The sequence below is a fragment of the Zootoca vivipara genome, chromosome 3 (genome assembly GCF_965207765.1).
Source record: "Zootoca vivipara chromosome 3, rZooViv2.hap1.1, whole genome shotgun sequence".
Classification (NCBI taxonomy): Eukaryota; Metazoa; Chordata; class Lepidosauria; order Squamata; family Lacertidae; genus Zootoca; species Zootoca vivipara.
The window spans coordinates 117,317,369-117,330,960 of record NC_142586.1 but is presented as its reverse complement, the minus strand read 5'-3'; the positions used below and the strand labels follow the sequence as shown (position 1 = coordinate 117,330,960).

The following is a 13,592-nucleotide window of genomic DNA, read 5'->3' as shown; positions in this document are numbered from 1 at the left end:
TGCCCCTGGGTCCCTTCGCGCTCTTTTCTGGCGCTGAATCAAGGCGGTGACCCCCCCCTTCCCTTTCTTTCTTCCTCTCTCTCGTTCTTATTCTTTCTTTCCCTCTCCTTCCTTCCTTCTTTATCTCTGTCTTCTCTCCCTCTTTCTTTTTCTTTCCTTCTTTATTCCTTCTTTCCTACTCTTCTTTCTCTCACCTCTTTCCTTCCTCTCTCCCTCCCACTCCCTCTTTTCTTCCTTCCTTCCTTCCTTCCTTCCTTCCTTCCTTCCTTCCTTCCTTTCTTCCTCCCTCTCCCTCTCCCTCTCCCTCTCCCTCTCCCTCTCCCTCTCCCTCTCCCTCTCCCTCTCCCTCTCCCTCTCCTCAGAAACATAGGATGCTGCTTTATACTTCTGGCCCTTAAACCCTGGAACCAGGAGAGCAGCTCCAGTGAGTCAACCTCAGCCAGTCCCTTTGGTGAAGGGTGGTGGCTCACTGGCAGAACATCTGTCCTGCATGCAGAAGGACCCCAGCATCTCCAGGTACTAGTACCTCTGCAAAGGTCCTGCATGAAACCCTAGTGAGCCTCCACCACCCAGTGCAGTTACCAAAAATCATTTTTCAATAAATTGTACAATAATTGTACATTTGAATATCTACTTGCCATTATTCTGACTATGTTTCTGCTTTCAGAGCTAGTTATTACTTATATTATTACAAAAAACAGTAATAATTGAATGCAGTGACAATAATTTATGATAATAAAGAGTGGACACATAGTCCTACAGATACAACCGGCCCTTTGAGGGTGACCAAACTGCTGATGCGGCCCCCAATGAATTTGAGTTTGACACCCCTGCATCCCATCATCCCTGATCACTGGTCCTGTTAGCTAGGGATCATGGGAGTTGTAGAATCATAGAATCATAGAGTTGGAAGAGACCACAAGGGCCATCCAGTCCAACCCCCTGCCAAGCAGGAAACACCATCAAAGCATTCCTGACATATGCCTGTCAAGCCTCTGCTTAAAGACCTCCAAGGAAGGAGACTCCACCACACTCCTTGTTAGCAAATTCCACTGCCGAACAGCTCTTACTGTCATGAAGTTCTTCCTAATGTTTAGGTGGAATCTTCTTTCTTGTAGCTTGAATCCATTGCTCCGTGTCCGCTTCTCTGGAGCAGCAGAAAACAATCTTTCTCCCTCCTCCATATGACATCCTTTCATATATTTGAACATGGCTATCATATCACCCCTTAACCTTCTCTTCTCCAGGCTAAACATACCCAGCTCCCTAAGCCGTTCCTCATAAGGCATCGTTTCCAGGCCTTTGACCATTTTGGTTGCCCTCTTCTGGACACGTTCCAGCTTGTCAGTATCCTTCTTGAACTGTGGTGCCCAGAACTGGACACAGTACTCCAGCTGAGGTGTGACCAGAGCAGAATACAGTGGTACTATTACTTCCCTAGATCTAGATGCTATACTCCTATTGATGCAGCCCAGAATTGCATTGGCTTTTTTAGCTGCTGCATCACACTGCTGACTCATGTCAAGTTTGTGGTCTACCAAGACTCCTAGATCCTTTTCACATGTACTGCTCTCAAGCCAGGTGTCACCCATCCTGTATTTGTGCCTTTCATTTTTTTGCCCAAGTGTAGTACCTTACATTTCTCCTTGTTAAAATTCATCTTGTTTGCTTTGTACCAGTTTTCTAATCTGTTAAGGTCATTTTGAAGTGTGATCCTGTCCTCTGGGGTATTAGCCACCCCTCCCAATTTGGTGTCGTCTGCAAACTTGCTCAGGATGCCCTCAAGCCCATCATCCAAGCAGTAGTAGTCCCAAAACATCTGGAGGGCCAAGTTTGCCTATGCCTGCTCTAACCACTGCACCACACTGCCTCCCACCTGACTTGTTTCCATCAAGTCCCTTTAATAAGGAAGACCACACCTTGGCGAAGGCCAGTAGAAGCTTAAGGGGAAATGGATTTGCTTTATTATATACCTGCATGGTAGGTAGGCTCAGCTGAGAGGCAGCAGCTAGCCCAAGGCCACCCACTGAACTTCACGGATTCGAACCCTGATCTCTCTCAAGTCCTAGTCCACAAACGCCACACTGCCTATGGAGATGCTGCCATTGAGGGTTGAACCTGGAGCCTTCTGCATGCAGAGCACGTGTCCTGCCAGTGATTCTCACAGCCCTTCTGCAACCCTCCCCCTCCAGTTTTTCCTATGCCTCCCGTTTGCGCAAATGACTATTTAGCATTGATCCATTTAATTTTTAACACAAGGCAGGCCTGGCGACGAGAGGGGGGGTGTCCCTCAATTTCAGGGATGCCTCCTTCCCCCTGATTTCCTCTCTCGCTGTCATTGACAGCTCTTCAGCCAAGGGTTCAAAAAAAATCATAGGGAGAGGAGATAGAGGAATCCGCTTGGCGTTGCATACTGATGCCTCTCCTAACCAGAGAAGATGCTCCGGGGAAGAAAGGGATCAAAAGGAAGCCAGCGGGGAGGGGAGCCAGGATTCCTGATGAGGCAGAATGAGAAGAAGGTTACTAAATCCTTGGCTGAGAAAGCAAGAAATAAACAGAAGCCCTTGAAGGGAAGGCGAAGACAGGGAGGCAGGAGGGTTGGGGGAAGAAGCTGGAACAGCAGAATCTAGTCCTTGAAGAAGCAGAGGGCTGGGAGCTGCTGATGCCCCAGTTTGCTGTGTCTGGTTGTTCCCACAGCGCAGCAGTTTCAAGAGGTGCAAGGGAGAGGAAGGACCACATATTTATTATCCAGGGCAGCAGCTAGCTTGCAAGCCTGACAGCGAGCAAGACCTCCTCCTTGGAGGGAGCAGCAGCAAGAGGCACAGCTGCTCTGCCTGCAGGCCAGAGGGAGCATCATGGCCTGCCGGAGAGGCCTGGCGGATTGCACGGCGGCCGTGGACCGACACATTTGCAACGGTAAAGCCGAGAGGCTTGCATGGCCACAGGGGAAGCGGAGCGAGCATGCAATGAGGAGAGAGCGAGAGGACGGGGCTATGTGGCTGTAGGGGTGTTGGGCTCCGTCGCCGGCCTCTGACACAGGCTCCCTGCGTCAACCTGGGCACGACACTTAGGATACTGTAGAATTGTAGAGTTGGAAGGGACCCCCAGAAGTCATCTAGTCCAACCCCCTGCAACGTAGGACTCCCTGGCGGGTGGCCATCCAGCTTGTCTGTAAAAGCCTCCAAGGAATCCACCTCCTTCGGTGGGGCTCCATCTCACCGTCCAATGGCTCTTACCCTCAGAAAGTTCTTCCTGATAGAGAGTTATAAGAGTAGGAAGGGACCACAAGGGTCATCCTGTCCAGCCCCCTGTAGTGCAGGAATCGTTGGCCCAAAGTGGGACTCGAACCCACGTCCCTGAGATTAAGAGCCTCACGATCGACGGACGGAGCTGTTCCAGCTGTAGTATTCAGCCGGAATATCCTTTCCTGCAATGTGAGTCCTTAGGATTTCCTGCATTGCAAGGCTCCCCTGCAGACCTGCGCACTATAGGGGGTTGGGCTATATGATCATTGGGGTCCCTTCCAACTCTATGTTTCCATAAGTCCAAGACTCCTGCACGTATCTCCCCACTTTGGAAGCTCTCCCACTATGGGGACCTCTTGGCCATTTTCTAGATGAGAGGGGGTAAGGCTGGGGCAAGGCCTGTAACCCTGGAAAGCAGCTGCCAGTCAGTGCGCGCAGTACTGAGTTAGATGGACCAATGGTCTAAGTTGGTATCAGGCAGTTTCTCATATATATATATTTGAAAATATTCATTTAAACATCCTTAAATCAACGACTTCCCTTCCTCTCTTTCCGTGGTTCATTTTGCATACCACACATCCCTGCATATTTTACCACGAACTAAACCATTCAGTAATCCATTATTACATCCAGCAAAACTTATTCACACTGCTGAATTTATCTTAATGCTACCAGCGTTTTTAAATGGACACAATTTCCACCCATATATTCAGTAAGCATTTTCCAGTCTTCTTTAAAGGTGAATTCTTCTTGTTCTCTTATTCTATACGTTGAATCTGCAAGCTGTGCGTATATTTATTCCATCAGTTTAAGTTGCCATTCTTCTTTAGTTGGGACCTCGCTCCTTTTCCACTTTTGGTCTAACGAAACACAGACCGCAGTAGTAGCGTCCATAGTCTTGTTTGACGCCTGGGTTGTCATGCAACCTTAGTTTTCTTCGCCTCCTAGAAACCTTGTGGTTAATGATTGATGATGATGATGTTTCTCCAGCATTGCACCTCTCCTGTCCAATTAGGGCAGCGGTTCTCCTGGTATGGCAGGAGGGGATGGCAATTGCGGTGGGAAGATTTGAGGACAATCAAATAAACATGTCAACATTTCAGTGCAGTATAGCAAAGTATACAAATAATTTCATTTTTCATTTTTTCGTTTTTTGTTTTTGGATATATGACCAGAAACAGTACCCTCGCCTCTCTTCAAGGGCATCGGCTATTCTTCAATAGCTCTCCATGACATATTGGTGTGAGCAGGGATATGTCCAACTCTGACAAATATGACAGATCGGAAAAGAGAAAGACTCCTTTGCGTTGCTGAGGAGAGGGGAGTCTTTCTTAAATTAGGCCTAATACAAATGAGATTGCCTAGCAAAAGCAAGCTCAAGAAGTGTTGTTGTTGTTTAGTCGTTTAGTCGTGTCCGACTCTTCGTGACCCCATAGACCAGGGGTCAGCAAAGTTTTTCAGCAGGGGGCCGGTCCACTGTCCCTCAGACCTTGTGGGGGGGGCGGACTATAGTTTGAAATTTTTTTTTGAATGAATTCCTATGCCCCACAAATAACCCAGAGATGCATTTTAAATAAAAGGACACATTCTACTCATGTAAAAACACCAGGCAGGCCCCACAAATAACCCAAAGATGCATTTTAAATAAAAGAACACATTCTACTCATGTAAAAACATGCTGATTCCTGGACCATCCGCGGGCCAGATTTAGAAGGTGATTGGGCCGCATCTGGCCCCCGGGCCTTAGTTTGGGCACCCCTGCCATAGACCATAGCACACCAGGCACTCCTGTCTTCCACTGCCTCCCGCAGTTTGGTCAAACTCATGTTCGTAGCGTCGAGAACACTGTCCAGCCATCTTGTCCTCTGTCGTCCCCTTCTCCTAGTGCCCTCCATCTTTCCCAACATCAGGGTCTTTTCCAAGGATTCTTCTCTTCTCATGAGGTGGCCAAAGTATTGGAGTCAAGAAGTGTGCATGCACACAAAAGCTCATACCTATGACAAACTTAGTTGGTCTCTAAGGTGCTACTGGAAGGAATTTTTTATTTTTTGTTTTGACCTCTCAATGAATTTGCATACCTGCTTAAGGTACATATGTAAGAGCCTCATTTCTAATTATATTTTGGGAAGGATTCCGGATCTTATGTAGCTGCATTATTTCATGTTTTCTGGGTGCCCCATGAGCATATTATAAAGCAGTTGTGTTCTATGTCATAAGTCAAGCGCTGCTAGACATTGTTTCTTTTTGTTTCCCAATGAATTTCTTATCAATGAAAAATTCGGTGTCGAGCCAGCAGATTTTCATTCTGAAAATGTGTGGGGCAGAGGAAAAGCTTGAGAACCACCAAGTTGGAGGAAAGTTCAGCCAGTGCCCAAGAAGGTGGTAGGAAAGCAGTTGGACTTTTAGCTGTGGACAGCTGCAAATGAGATGTGTTTCTTACTTGTTTGGACTTCTGAAACTGAGGCACCGAGACACGGATTTGCAGAACAGTTTTGCAAATACCAGTTTACCAGTATATGCAAATCATAGAATCGTAGAGTTGGAAGAGACCACAAGGGCCATCCAGTCCTATTGATGCAGCCCAAAATTGCATTGGCTTTTGCATTGGCAAAGATAGACTTTAAGTGTCCCAGAAGGCAAGGCAGCTCCTTTCCCACCCAAAGTGCTCCAGATCAGTTTGTTTGCCGTGCACCCCACCCCGGGTCATCCCAAACAGATTCCTCTTCCATTCATTTGCCCCCAGTTAATTTCTCAACTCCAAATCCACTCCAAATTCCCTTCAATTCAATTTATGAAGGATGTTGACAAGCTGGAAGGTGTGCAGAGGAGGGCGACTAGGAGGATCAATGGTCTGGAAACTAAGCCTTATGAGGAACAGTTGAAGGAGGTGGATACCATTAGCCCGGGAAAGAGGAGACCGAGAGGAGATAGGGTAGCCATCTTCAAATATTCAAAGGGCTGTCCCATGGAAGATGGAGCAAGCTTGTTTTCTGCTGCTCCGGAGGGTAGGACTCGAACCCATGGCTTCAAGTTCCAAGAAAGGAGATTCCGACTAAACATATGGAATAATTTTCTGACGGTAAGAGCTGTTCAATGGTGGAACAGACTCTCTCAGGAGGTTGCGGGCTCTCCTTCCTTGGAGGTTTAAAAGCAGAGGTTGGATAGCCATCTACCAGGGATGCTTTAGTTGAGATTCCAGCATTGCAGGGGGTTGGACTAGATGACCAGTCGTGTCCCATCCGACTCTGTGATTCTATGATTTACCCCCATGCATTATCCTGCCTGATCCCCTCTAGAAAAAGTCACCTAGGAGTAATTTAGGCCCTAAAATTAAAATCCCATCTGCAGTAAGCAATTTTGCATACACACCCTGAGACCAATTCAATTTCCCTTGGATTCGTTACCCATCCAGAATCACTCAGACAAAGACTTGCGATGGGGACATGGTCCTGGTCCTGAATTAGTGCCCCTGCCAGTGAACGAGCTCCATGGAACCAGAAAGGTGAAATTATTGACTGAGCACTTGTCCTGCAAGCAGAAAACTCCCAGGTTCTCTGTCTGGCATCTTCAGATTAGGAATTGGGGGGGGAGCAGGCGGGACCTGTTTTGGCCACACCTCTTTAGACAGCAAATGGAGCCTCACATGAAAGAATGCTCCTACTATGCATTGGACAATTCCCTGCACTCAGAAAGCTAGCATGTCAGGAAGAAAGCTGAGCCTCTTCTCCTCGTCATTCAGTTTTCAAGGCAGATGAAAGGTGTGGGTTTTTTTGCTTTGCTTTCCTACCAAAGGAGCATGGGTGTAGCCAAGGGGCAGGGGCTTTATTAGTTGAGGTTCCTGCCCCCCCCCAGCAGAACCCTGATGATCTCCTGTAATGTCCTTTTTATGGACATAAAAAAAGCTCAACGACTTTGGCTGCCCCCCAACAAAAATCCTGGTTACACCCATGCAAAGGAGCATTGCATAATGTTACCCCCCTTTCCCCCTCGCCCCAGAAGACATCATTTATACGTATCATGAGCTGTGCCCCCCCTTCCTCTCCCCCTGCTGTCTTCCAGTTTCTTAGGCTACCTGAGCAAAGAAATCTCTGGTGCATTTTAACATCCGGCGCAGTCCTTGCTCTCCATCAGCAGAGTTGTATAAATAGCCCTTGCGGTCCAGAGCTGAGGCTGAGCTGATCCTCCCTCCACCCGCACCCCCCCCCCAAAAACCCACACTGGAGCTTCTGCTGACGTCACCCAGTGATGCAGTCCCCCCCCCCCGCCTGCAAAAAGAGAGAGATAATTCTGAAGCGGGAGCCGCAATTCTGCTCAGACAGTGGGCGCCTGTTTCAGATAGGGAATTTCAACAACAGAGAAAAATTCTTTTTTTTCTGGAAGAAGCGATTTCAGGGGCAGGAGGAGAGAGACAGAGCCACAATGGATTTTTCAAAACATGATTAACTTAGGAATCACAAGTCAGAAGATTTAGAGGTGTGGCTTTTGTTTTTATTTTAAATTGTGTGTTTTTAAAGACACCCCCCTCAAAATTAAAATTCAGAAGTGAAAATGATTGTCTGAAATCTGAAATTCCCATTTCACATTTTTTAAAATTGCATTGATTTATTAACAAACAAACAAAGTGCAAACGTAACAAGAAAAATGAAAACAGAGTCAAAAATGGAAGGACAAATGTACAGAGATCCAGGGCAGTTCTAAAGGGATAATAAGGCTCCCTTTACAAACAATAAATAATTATAAAAAGATACGGTAACAGTATTCCCCACCTGTGACTTACATTACAATGGAAAATAAAGGTTCAAGATAGTCGTGAATGAGTCAGATACCTGCATATACAGATGACGCTGAATGAGCCTGTGCCCCAGTATAGGTATAAAAAATAATATCAGGCCAATTTCACTTTTTATATACTGTATACAGTATAACGTTTGCGCAGGGGGGAGATTTCAGCTGTTGCTGCAGTCAATAGAAGAGGAGGGCTCTGGGAGAGATTTCCCACTGTTCATATGTGTAATATTTCTTGACATTTCCTAGAAGTGTAGAGTTGGAAGGGACCCCAGGGGTCATTTAGTCCATCTCAGCTTGGACAAAAGCCAGGAGGAGAGAGATTTCTTTCGGGCGCAGAAGCGAGGAGCCCAACCTCTGAATTCAAATTGGCTTCAAGTTACAAAAAAGGAGATTCTTTCTAAATATTAGGAAGAACTTTCTGACAGTAAGAGCTGTTCCGCAGTGGGAGAGTCTCCCTTCGGGAGCTTGGGGACTCTCCTAGTTCCTTGGAAGTTTCAAGTCAGAGGTTGGATGGCCACCTGTCATGGATGCTTCAGCTGAGATGCCTGCATTTCTGGGGGTTGGTCTAGATGACCCGTGGGGTCCATTCTTCGACCCCTACAGTTCAATGATTCTGGGATTCTATAAGATCAACATGGCGATTTCCAGAAATTGCCCCCACCTCTTCCCTCTCCACCCAACACATACTGTACCATACAGGTGTGGAGACTGAAGCAGGACAGCAGTTGGGGGCATAGCTGCCAAGTTATCCCTTTTTTTAAGGGATTTTCCCTTATGCTGAATAGGCTTCCTCGCAAGAAAAGGGAAAACTTGGCAGCTATGGTTGGGGGGCCCGTCAGTCAGGGGCTCCTGCATTGCAGGGGGCTGGACTAGATGACCCGTGGGGTCCCTTCCAACGCTTTCACAATCCCTTCCACCATCCTGCGATTCGCTGGAGGTTTTGAATCAGACGTTCAGGCAGATACCTGCCAAGTACCAGAGACCCCCACTATTCCTACTCCCCCCGAAATGGGCGTACCTAACCGAGGACCCCCTCCGGGGGATGGACTAGATGACCCCTGGGGATCCCTCCCAAGCCCACCATTCTCTCTCCGAAGACCCTCCTCAGGGTACCGGAGCCCCCCTTCTTCCAACTCCCCCCGAGAGGGGCGTGTCAAACCGAGGACACACCCGGGGGGGATGGACTAGATGGCCCCTGGGGATCCCTCTCAAGCTCACCATTCTCTCTCCGAAGCCCCTCCTCAGGGTACCAGAGACCCCCTATTCTTCTGACTCCCCCCGAGAGGGGCGTGTCTAACCGAGGACAACCCCGGGGGATGGACTAGATGCCCCTTGGGGATCCCTCCCAAGCCCACCATTCTCTTTCCGAAGCCCCTCCTTAGGGTACCAGAGCCCCCTCCCATTCTTCTGACTCCCCCCGACAGGGGCGTGTCTAACTGAGGGAGGACCCCCACCCACCCCCTCTCCGCCCATGCGCAGAAGACCCCCTCCCTCGTTCATTCATGCCCGCCTGTCTCCGCCTTCTCCGGGCTCCGCCGCGGCGGTGAATGAGCGGCGCCGCAGAGCGAGCGGGGGAGCGCGGCGGAGCGGGCGCGGCGAGCTGGGGCTCCGCAGGCGAGCCATGTACGGTAAGGGGGCGCGCGCGGGGGGGGGGTGCCCGCTTGACTCTCCTTTTCCCCGACATCACCAGGGACTGGCACCTTGGGACCCTCCGTTTTGCTTTTTGTTTTTCCTGCCTGTTTCTCTCTTCTTCTTTTTTGGAGGGGGGGGGAAATGTTGTTCGTGCCACCATCCCTGCCCCCCCCAAATTCCGCCCACGAAGGTCACCTTCCGGCTACACCTCCTAGGGGTCCCCTCGCCCACCGCGATGCCCGGAGAGATGCCGGGGAACAGGCAGGCATCGCTGCCCCCCCCCCCGAAAAAGAGATGCCCGAGGGGTGCGCGGCTGTGTCAGGAAAGGGAAAAATATATATTTATAAAGTGGTCTTTCATCAGTTCTGGCCCCAGGAAACAAGATCTCCCCAGTTCTGCTTGGTGGTTGTTGTTTTTGGGGGGTTTTTTTGGGGGGGTGTTCTAGCAAAGAAGAGCGCCCCCCAATTTCCAGGGCCTGATAAATAGCTATATCGTGGCGTTTCTGCGGCGAAGCTGCGGGGAGAAGCAGTTCTATGCAAAACCGGGGGGGGGGGGCTGACTGGGAAGGAAAGATGACAAACTTCGTTGGTCTCTAAAGGTGCTGCAGGAAGGGGGGAAATTGTTGGGAAGGAAAGAGTTAAGCAGCCCCCCTCTCCTCGTCGTCCTCCTCCCCCCTTCTGAAAATCACAGTATCTGCAGGGGCTGCCTCTCTTTAAAAAGAAAAAAATATCTTAAAAAAAAATTAACTGGTTAGTGTGGTCCACAGGTCCGGCGAAGGTGTTGTGTGTGTCTGGACTGTGCCGGCACGACCCCCCCCCCCGCCCCCAGCTTCAGGTGGCAGCTTGAAATCCTCCTCTCCACCCCCCCCAAAAAGGCATGAAAGGGAATTCCCCGCAGGTAGAAATCAAGCCTGACAGGGGAGCTTCTTTGGTGTTACGGAGCAGGGTCTTGTTCCGGTGGCCCCACAGTCTAAAGGGAGATGGAGAAGAAATTGTAGAAATGCAGAGTTGGAAGGGACACCAAGGGTCATCTAGTCCAGCCCCCTGCAAGTTGTCTTTCGTGACCCCCCCCCCAAAAAAATTATGGCATTTCCCTTCCTCCTGTTTCCAGCCCTCCCCCCGGAACTCCGTAAATACTACAAAGGACTCCAAGGCTGGAGTCTGTCCAGTAGAATAGAGCTCTGCAGAGAGTTTAAGGGCATCAAAAGGGTTAACTCCCCCCCCTGCTCCCGCAAAAATAAAAATCCCCTGTTGTATTGACAGCCTATTGAACAAAAGTTGTAGCCTCTGCTGGAGACCAGGGAACACTTTTGCTGCGCAGGCACAATTTTTGCCACTGTTCCCTGCACCCCCAGCCCCCCCCCCATGTTGTTACTTAATTCCCTTGGAATGCCATATTCAATGAGTTCTACCACCCCCCACCCCCCACCCCTATTTGCAGTCTGATGTCTGCAGCTGTCTTGCTCTGGTGGTGCAAATGCAGGAGAGCTTGGTCTTTGGGACTTGGGGTGTGTGTGATCTGTGCAATTGGGTGTGTGTGTGTGTGTGTGTGTGTGTGTGTGTGTGGCGGGTGTCCTCTGTTATCACAGAATCATGGAACTGTAGTGTTGGAGGGCCTCCCGAGGGTCATCTAGCTCAACCCCCTGCAATGCAGCATTTGCAGCTGAAACCACAGCTGTGGGTCTGTGTTTACAATCTGCTTTGTGTGTGTTTGCGGGGGTGTGTGTGTGGGTGTGTGTGTGAATCTGGGCATGGTGCCCTCCCCTCTTTTCCAGGTTTGTCTGGTGAGTAATGCGATCCCAGGGCCCTGATCCTGCGGATAACAGGTTGGCTCTAGCTAGCCCTCTCCGAAGACCAGCATCAGTGATGCTGTTGGGTCTTTCTCCAGAGTTGAAACAAGCGGATGTTTCTGAATCAGGGCTTGCAAAGGCAATTTTGTTGTGTGTGTGTGTGTGTGTGTGTGATTTGCACAAGGTTCACCCCCACTGAGCCGGCTTCTGCTGGGTCATACTCCGAGATTCCTTGCAAACGCTGAGCCAAGAGAGCCTTCTTTTTGAGTCTGATCTCGTCGTTGTTCCATTGCGACCCGGAGACTCAGAATAAAAGGGGTCATCTAGTCCAACCCCCCTGCGATCAGTTTGGTTAGTGAGCTGAAAATACGTCCTTCTAGGATTGCCACTCTCCCCCCCCCCAGTTCTTTTGTTTGTTTCGTTGACTGGTTTTGCTCTGCTGCCCTGAGCCAGGAGCTCTAAAGCCTTAGCTGCTGCATTTCTGCTTGCAGGGCAGTTCTATCTGTGACCGACTCTTCCTGTTTGAATGTCCATGAACGTTCTGGGTGGAGGGAGTTAAGATGAGTTCAAAGATTGATGCAAATACCACTGCAACCTTTTGAAGTGTCCGTCCCCCCCCCCCCCCGATCTATTTTGGCTTGCATCCCAGTCATGGGTGAATCATGTTTCGTGAATAAACTGTGATATTGGGGTTGGGCTTGTTTTGGGATTTTGATATGGCCGTGCATCTCAACTGCAGTACTTAACCCTTGCAAGGGCCTGTATCGCTTCCAAAACATAGAATCACAGAATTGTAGGGTTGGAAGGGACCCTGAGGGTCACCTATTCCAACCCGCTGGAGTGCCCAATGTGGGGCTCGAACCCATGACCCAAAGATTAAGAGTCTCAAGCTCTGCTGACTGAACTGTTTGCATGGGAATCATGCCTGTCCTTTGTGGAATATTCCATTTCCTTCGAAAGATGACTCCTTAATATGGAATAGCTACCAAGGAGAGAGATCCCCAGTTAACAAAAGAGACTTGCTGCAGTTTAGCTGAACCATAGAATCACAGCATTGTAGAGGTGAAAGGGACCCCAAAGGGTCCTCTAGTCCATCCCCCTGGAATGTGCAGGAACCACAGCTAAGAAATCCCTGACAGATGGCCATCCAACCTCAGCTCAAAAGTCTTCCTTTAGGATAGTTTTCCATGATGGCAGTGGGCCAGTCCTGTTTCTTAGCCTCACCTCAGTTCTCCATCTGTAAAATGGGCTCATTGAGGTCAGCCATTTGCCGTTTGCCCAGTAAGGGCAGCTGAACCGCCTTTCTGCTTCTCCAGGGAGCATGGGGGGGGGGAGGGCCTTCAAGAGGAGCAGTGCCAGATACTTCCTTTTGGCAGCCTCCCTTGGAAGACATCCCATGCATATTTTTAATGCAGGGTGATAGTGATGGTGGGATTAAATTCATTTGAGGGCTTGTAAACTTGAGTACGACTCGTCTGCAAGCCTGTGTTTAAAAAGTGCTGCATAAATGAACATTAAAGTTTAACTGGCCTTTTTGTCACTCTATATATACTGTATATATACTGTATAACGAGTTGTAAAAAGCTGGCATGCAATTTGCAAACATGGTATGGTATAATTTGCTGGATTCCTTCCCGAATCCGTCTGCTTGTCATCTCCGCCACAGTGACGTCTTTGCGAGTCACTGCCGAGTGTCGGTGGATTGATGCCTTGTTGCAAAAATATTTCTCCCTGTCCTTAGATAATGCAAGGGGAACTGTGTGCCGACCTCAAATCACACGATGGAGTGCAATTTCGCCAGGAATTTGTTCCTGCACAGCATCCGCTGGAAATGGGAAGCACCCACATTATTGCACAACTCCTATCCGTTCTTTTCCTTCCCCACGGATCCTGCATTGCAGGGGGTTGGACTAGATGGCCTTTGGGTCACCTCCCTTCTGGAGGAGCAGAAAACAAGCTTTCCATGTGACAGCGCTTCAGATATCCAAAGATGGCTCTCATATCCCCTCTTTTCCAGGCTAAACATCCCACATAAGGCCTGGTCATAAGACCCTTGATGATCCTGGCCGGCCCGCCGAGACCACATAACAACGGTCTTGAAAGATCTACATTGGCTCACAGTACGTTTCCGAGCACAA

The 13,592-nt window shown here is 49.2% G+C and overlaps 1 protein-coding gene across 3 annotated transcripts in view; it reads left to right on the top strand.

Annotated features, from left to right (window-relative positions):
- Positions 1-13,592, top strand: part of EFR3B (EFR3 homolog B) — a 103,879-nt gene that overhangs the window by 12,387 nt on the left and 77,900 nt on the right. The window contains exon 1 of one of the 3 annotated variants that reach the window (XM_088666979.1): positions 9,595-9,661. The exons of the other annotated variants lie outside the window; for them this stretch is intronic. Within the exon in view, the coding sequence (XP_088523105.1) occupies positions 9,655-9,661 (7 nt within the window). The 5' untranslated portion in view covers positions 9,595-9,654. Of the gene's footprint in view, positions 1-9,594; positions 9,662-13,592 lie in introns of those variants that run through there. 3 annotated transcript variants of the gene reach the window in all.